Source organism: Octopus bimaculoides, chromosome 21 (assembly GCF_001194135.2).
Source record: "Octopus bimaculoides isolate UCB-OBI-ISO-001 chromosome 21, ASM119413v2, whole genome shotgun sequence".
NCBI classification, from domain to species: Eukaryota; Metazoa; Mollusca; class Cephalopoda; order Octopoda; family Octopodidae; genus Octopus; species Octopus bimaculoides.
In genome coordinates this window covers 27,169,355-27,176,443 of record NC_069001.1, presented here as the reverse complement: position 1 = coordinate 27,176,443, position 7,089 = coordinate 27,169,355, and the positions used below count along the sequence as shown (strand labels likewise).

The window sequence follows — 7,089 nt, the reverse complement described above, 5'->3', positions numbered from 1 at the left end:
TTTTATGCTTTATTTATATTCCTGCATAGAATATGGAATATACAATATATAATATAATATACAATATATAATATAAAATAAAATAAAATAAAATAAAAATGGATGGCACCATGAAATAAAGTATTGAATGTAGATGAAATATTGAGAGTTCGATATAAAGGATCAAATATATAAATATAAATATATAAATATATAAAGGCGACTCGAGTTTCAGGGCTATTTCCCTTCGTCTTGGCCGGTATGACAGACTTTAACAGTAATGCATATATGTGTGTGTGTGTGTGTGTGTGTTGGTCCTTGTGTCTGTCCTCCATCCAGCCATCACTTGACAACCGATGTTGGGGTGTTTACGTCCCCGTAACTTGATGGTTCGGCAAAAGAGACTGTTAGGATAAGTATTAGGCTTACAAAGAATAAGTCCTGGGGTGGATTACTTCGACTAAAAGACCCTTACAGGCAGTGCTTCAGCATAGCCGCAGTTAAATGAATGAAACAAGTAAAAAACAAATAAAAGAATATGTGACTGCAAGGGCGGATCCAAGCTGTTGTATGTGGGTGCTGAGGGGCACGTACCCTCCTCAAGAAAAGAAGTGTGCCCTGCTAAATAATACTATTATGCCCTTTTCTCCTGGAATTGTATTCCCTTCTGACCTTTTGCCATCCCGTCGAAAAATTCCTGAGACCGTCCCTCGACTACATAGGTCGAAATGTGAATTTTTTCAACGCATGGTACGTTGCCTAGAGGTTAGGATTTTCCATTCACAATCATTATGTTGTATTTTTAAATTCGAGATCCTACAGCGAGCTGTGTTTCAACGGGTCGCTACATTTCACGTGGATACAATTATCTCAGCTGAAAATGCATAGAAACTGAGGATTTGTGCACTCTGTCCATCTGTCTGTCTGTCTCCTTCTCTCTCTCACTTTTCTCTATTTTTCTTTGCCCTTCTCTCCTTCCACCCTCACTTCGTCTTCCTCCATTCTAAGTGCTTCCGCCCTCTATTCTTTTCCCTCCGCTCTAAGTCATTCCGTCTTCTCTTTTCCCTCACCTCTAAATCCTTCCCTCTCTCTTTTTCTCTCCAAGTGTCACATCCAGGACGCGTCATTGGGTCAAAGTGTGGGTCACAGGCGCCAACGTCAATTCGCAAAAGCATCGTACGTTTGATCAAGTGATAGTCGAACGCAGGTGACTGCTACCTCTAATACGACCGAGTTGTGGGTTTATGCCAATTTACATTCGATCATTCTGAAGACATTCAAAACATATATCAAGAGCAAATTCCTGGTATTACTTCATGACTACGCGCGGTTTAGTGGTTAAGGCATATGACTCACGATCATAAGGTCGCGATTTCGATTCCTGGCGGCGTGTTTATTTTCCGTTGCTCCAGTCCAGTCAGCTGGCAAAACTGAGCTGTACCTGTATCAGCTTTGTCACATTCTGTGTCGCTGAATCTCCCTGAGAACTAGTTAAAGATACACTTGTCTGTGGAGTCCTCAACCACTTAGACGTTAATTTCACGAGCAAGCTGTTCTGTTGATCGGATCAACTGAAACCCTTGTCCTCGTAACCCATGGAATGCCAGTTTTAATTTATTCTACAGGGTGTCCACAAAGTCTGGGTACATGGGGATTAATATATACTTTAAGAAATTATCATTTCTTATATTTAATTGTTTATGTTATAATTTTATTTACCCCGTGTACCCAGACTTTTGGGGCACCCTGTAGAATGGAATCACATCTTACGTTCTATACTTAAGATTAATGTTTTGTAGGTACGTGGTATTTCGTTATGCAAGCATAATATACATAATATACTAGGTATATTAAATGTTTTTTATAAGTCAGTACCACGTTCTACTGTGTTAGCAGTGCGCTTCGCATTATTTTGTTAGTTATTTCTACAGGTATTCTATAGAAATTATAGTCAGCACTGATCTTTAGCTACATCGTTTCGTATCTAGACGTCAGATGTAAGAGATAAACTTAACACATTGATATACTTAAGTAATTTCAGAGCCTGCAATTGTGGGAAAGTCATAAACATTTATTATCCTTGTTTTGCGTCCTTGTAATTTAAAGGTTCAGCAAAGAAAACTTGGACATAATAAGTACCAGATTGAAAAAAAAAAAGAAAGTACTAAAATACTTCAAGACTGACCGTCGACCAAAGTCGGAATATATTGCTGGTTAATTGGCAGTGGTCGTTTTCCTCATGGAACTTTTCGTCGAACGAATATCTTTGGGGTTTGTCGTTGTTTTTGTTTGTTTTGTTAACAGTTAAAAGAACATTGATCATATTGAGTTTTTAGAATATGCTTTGAGTGAACATTACAAACGTGTGAAAATGAAGTTTTCAACTAATATTTCATTTTTCTTACATTTCTGAATTCACTTTCTTGATTTTACTCGTTTCTTTCCAAGTCTCCTCACACCCAAGTGTCAACTATGAACTGAACTTACACACGTTGACAACGTCATCACCCTGCCACCTTCGATAATCTCTTATTTTTTCTTCCTACTGTATAGCAGAGGCTACTTAGTGTAAAGCAGTATAAAGCAAGAGGTTACTTAGTATAAAGCAGAACATAATTCATTGAACATTCTAGTAGCTCTTAAGAACCACTCCTTGAGACAACTGTTTAGAACACATTGATAACAGTAGACTCAAGCTGCTAAATCATAGAAAGATTCATTGTATTTCTATTATTATGATACAAAGAAATTATCAGATGACCGAACACAAAACATACATACAGACAATATTATTATAACTATACGAGAGACTAAGTAGGACATTCATTAGAACATTATATAAAACAATAAATCATGGTCTTCATATGGTGGCTCATGGCGCTTTCCTACTCTTTATCAGGGTGTGGATGGTGCAAGCCTATTTCCGAGAATCTGCATACTATCTGCTGGAGCACCTTCCTGTATCATACCTTCCACTCTGTCTACGATATCTTCTGATGGAGCTAAGTTCATAATTTCTTATAGTTTTGAAGTAATCGGCAGCCAACTTCCTTCGGCTTTTATTGTCATTAACATGTGTTTGTATGGAATAGATTCAGTCACTTTCCCCAATAAATTATTCTTTAAAAATTCTAAGCCTTTCTAATCGGATATATTCTGCTTCAGAAAAGCCAAATTAATGAGATTTCGTCAAGTACACTTAATGATTGGCGATAAAGTAGGGAAGATACTGAGTGGATCGAATTTAATGGCCCTAGTGACAGTTGGAAATTGTCCCCAGCTTGCATAGCTCTACTGTAACAGAGGCATCTTTGCTTAAATATATAAACCGAGAATAGCATTGAAACCTTCGTAAAGTATTGCCACCAAATATCTGCTAGCTTGCTAAAAGTTATTATGTATTTTATGTATTATTGTCCTTCGTTCAGTTTTATATTTAAGAGATGAGGAATTATGTACATTATTTACATTTGACGGATATTTGCCCTCATCGTGTTTGTTGTTAACACAACATTTCGGCTGATATACCCTCCAACCTTCATCAGGTGTCTTAGGGAAATTTCGAACCTGGGTTCTCATTCCTAAGGTATTTTTCGATGTTGTTATTATTATTATTATTATTATTCAGGTCACTGCCTGGAATCGAACTCGGAATCTTGAGTTTAGCAGCCCGCGCTCTTAACCACTACGCCCACGGGCATATGGCATACTGGTTAAGAGCGCGGGCTACTAACTCCAAGATTCCGAGTTAGATTCCAGACAGTGACCTGAATAATAATTATAATAATAATAATAACAACAACAACAACAACAACAACATCAAAATATACTTTAGGACCGAGAGTCCAGGTTCGAAATTTCCCCAAGACACCTGACGAAGGCTGGAGAGTATATCAGCCGAAAGGTTGTGTTAACCACAAACAAGATGTGGACAAATATCCGTCAAATATAAATAATGTAAGTTCTTGGTTTCTGTTATCAATTTCCATGAAGTCATCGTTAGTGTATGTCCTTATATAAACCTTAGATTTACTCTTTACCGATTTACAAATAAAATTTTGAGAAATACACAGAAGAAGAACTTCTTTAATGAAGCTTCACGAACAAAAATAATAGTTTTTAACGCAGTATATATCGTATGAGCTCAGACATTTCACCTAAAAACACGAAGTAGCGTAACCTAGATAATTCTGTTGAAACTTCTTAGATACAGTTTTACAGACAGTGTTGCATGATTCTAACGATTATAGAAAGTCTTGTCATGAAATTTAGCTAGCAGGTACGTACATCTATCTACATGTCGTCATTCTATGCTGGATAATTAATACTTCATGTCACAGGCATTTCCTACAGAAATATCACAGTTGACAAGTGCAAGAGCGCAAGAAGTTTAAATTCTGTCAGATTTCAAAATTTGTTTTCAAAACTCTCTGACGGAGGCTACAGCATTTTAATCTACTTAAAGAGATAAATCGGAGTTCGAGAGATCTATCAGAGATACTTCCAAATCGCGAACATGATTTAAAAGTAATATTTCTATCTCCCAGTCGTTTGGCTTATATAAAATTAACAGATATACTGTATATAAAGAGTGGCAAATAATTACAGCCTTAGTGCTACAAACTTTATCATTCTAAAATGAGTTTGTGAAAATATCATGCATATCTATCAACACACAGTGTGGTCAATAATTTGAAGCTTGTGCTCTTATGAGATTGGTCGGTTCATGATAGCATTGACTGAGGTGACATGAAGTGATGTCAAGCAATCACGCTGCCTCGGTGTTTCCGTATCCCGGTGAATTACGTGTGCTGTGGGTGAACATCAACTGGATTGGTGCTTGTAACTTAAGGGCCCTGTTCTACCACATAATATATATCATTCAGGGTCCGACCTCGGAAATACTTTTAAGATATACGTGAATGTGACTTGTCCATCCAAATACGAGTTAAATTAACAAGGAAATAAAATTACGATCGAACAAAACAAAATCCAACGTAAAACAACGTGAATGATATTTCAATAAAAGTTTGACCTTGTTAGATTCTTTTCTTCACGACCTTAATTCTCATCACCTTGAATAAGAATTAAGAATGCTTTTGCATTCTTCGGACTTTCAGGCTTTTATGCTCAGAGCTGCCATAAAAATTAAATATATTTTCTCTCACCATAAAATGTCTTCCCTGAACATACAAATCAATACTACCTGACACGATCTTAAGCCCATTAACATACACACGCACGCGGGCATACACACATACATATATATTTTTATAAACATGAAATTTTATTATTGATGATAATTAAAATCGTATGCAAATTTACTGATATATTATGTACCCTAATTGATGACGAACACTTTAATTTTTGTTCATACACACACACACACACATATATATATATATATATATATATATATATATACGTATGTATATATATCTATATGTATGTATGTTCATATACAGGCACTCACCAACTTGCCGGCATATATATATATATATATATATATATATATATATATATATACACACAAATTGGAGTCGTGGAGTTTATGACTTTTATTTTACTTTCACAACAGAATTTGAAAATTACATTGATCATTAATAGCTTGTAATCTTTTATTAGCGTTAGATTATGGTTTAGTGTAATGAAGCTTGTCTCCTGCTTCATATATATATGTTGGTAACCTGTCCATCTATCCTATAGTTAATATGTATTGGATGCATGGAACACGCTTTGTGTATTGGTTTGTGTATTTTTAACCGATGCTGCTGATGTATTTGTGTCGTACTTGTATTCATATTGTTCTAGTGTCTGCAAGTGTTAGCTTCTATGAATGACTGTACTGCCTGGTGTTTCTTTTGTTTTGTAATGTACTATATCTACTACATCATTTGTGAAAAAGAATTTAAATGCTGTTCAGACGAAGGATTTCATCATTGACATTATGTATATTAGGAAATCTGGTACACAGTCAAAGTTGCCAAATTCCTGTAAGACCGTGTGTAGATCATTAATGAAGAATGTTTTACAAATTCGATCGCAAATATGAACGTTGTTAACTTCATGACTACAACTGTAATATTGGTTAGGCATGAATGACATACTTCGACCAACACACCATGCACATACAGCATGAAACATTTGTAATACAATATTTGATACAGCAGAGAACAAGGTTAGATAGCAAAGATTTAATAACAAACATAAATATTCTGCAAAGAATTATCAGCACACGTATACGATTTATTAATAAGGAACGGAATACGCATAACACAGTAAAAATGTAAAGTAAAAGACCAAAACAAAATGAAAAATAATAATAAAGAATATATTATGTAGGCTAGGACAAACAAGAATGAGCGATCAACTCTTTAAGCTACGATAGCAAAATAAGAGAATATGAAACAATCTCATTATCTAAATGTAATTTCAGAAGGATGCTTTAATCGATGTCTGTATATATGCGAGTCTCTCTCTACTTCTCTTACACAAACACACACACACACACACCCATATTCATATATGAATATCAGCACAGAATTATCCACGCTGCTGTGTGTGTGAGAGTGAGAGAGTGAGAGAGAGAGAGAGAGAGAGAGAGAGAGAGAGAGAGAGAGAGAGAGAGAGAGAGAGAGAGAGAGAGAGAGAGAAAGAGAGAGCCAGAGAGAGAGAGAGAGAGAGAGAGAGAGAGAGAGAGAGAGAGTGTGTGTGTGTGTGAGCGTGTATGTTTGTGTGCGTATGAATTTAATGCATGTATATATCTATGAGTGATTTTCATGCTGTCATATGAATAAAAATGGAATTTTATCGAAGCACTTAGAAACAAAGTACCACTCACCTTTGACAAACCTTGTTCTTTTAACTTCAAAACATTCAAGGAAAAATCTGATCTCTCTCCTTTATGATCGAACATTACTCTGCCCGATAATCCGTCGAAAACTACCTATAAATAGAAAAAACAACAATACCTTGAAAAACGCGTCTAATTTGACGTTCAATGTCAAATAAACAGTGCCATTAGAATCGTTATTCAGTAAAGAGAATACACACACACACACAACATACAAATACAATATATATATATATATATATATATATATATATATA

General features: G+C 35.5%; 1 protein-coding gene across 2 annotated transcripts in view; it reads right to left on the bottom strand.

Moving 5' to 3' along the window:
- The window catches only part of LOC106876162 (glutamate receptor ionotropic, kainate 2), a 148,901-nt gene that overhangs the window by 121,678 nt on the left and 20,134 nt on the right, over window positions 1-7,089 (bottom strand). For both annotated transcript variants that reach the window (XM_014924588.2, XM_014924587.2), the window contains exon 3: window positions 6,821-6,925. In XM_014924588.2, the coding sequence (XP_014780074.1) occupies window positions 6,821-6,925 (105 nt within the window). The remainder of the gene's footprint in view (window positions 1-6,820; window positions 6,926-7,089) is intronic.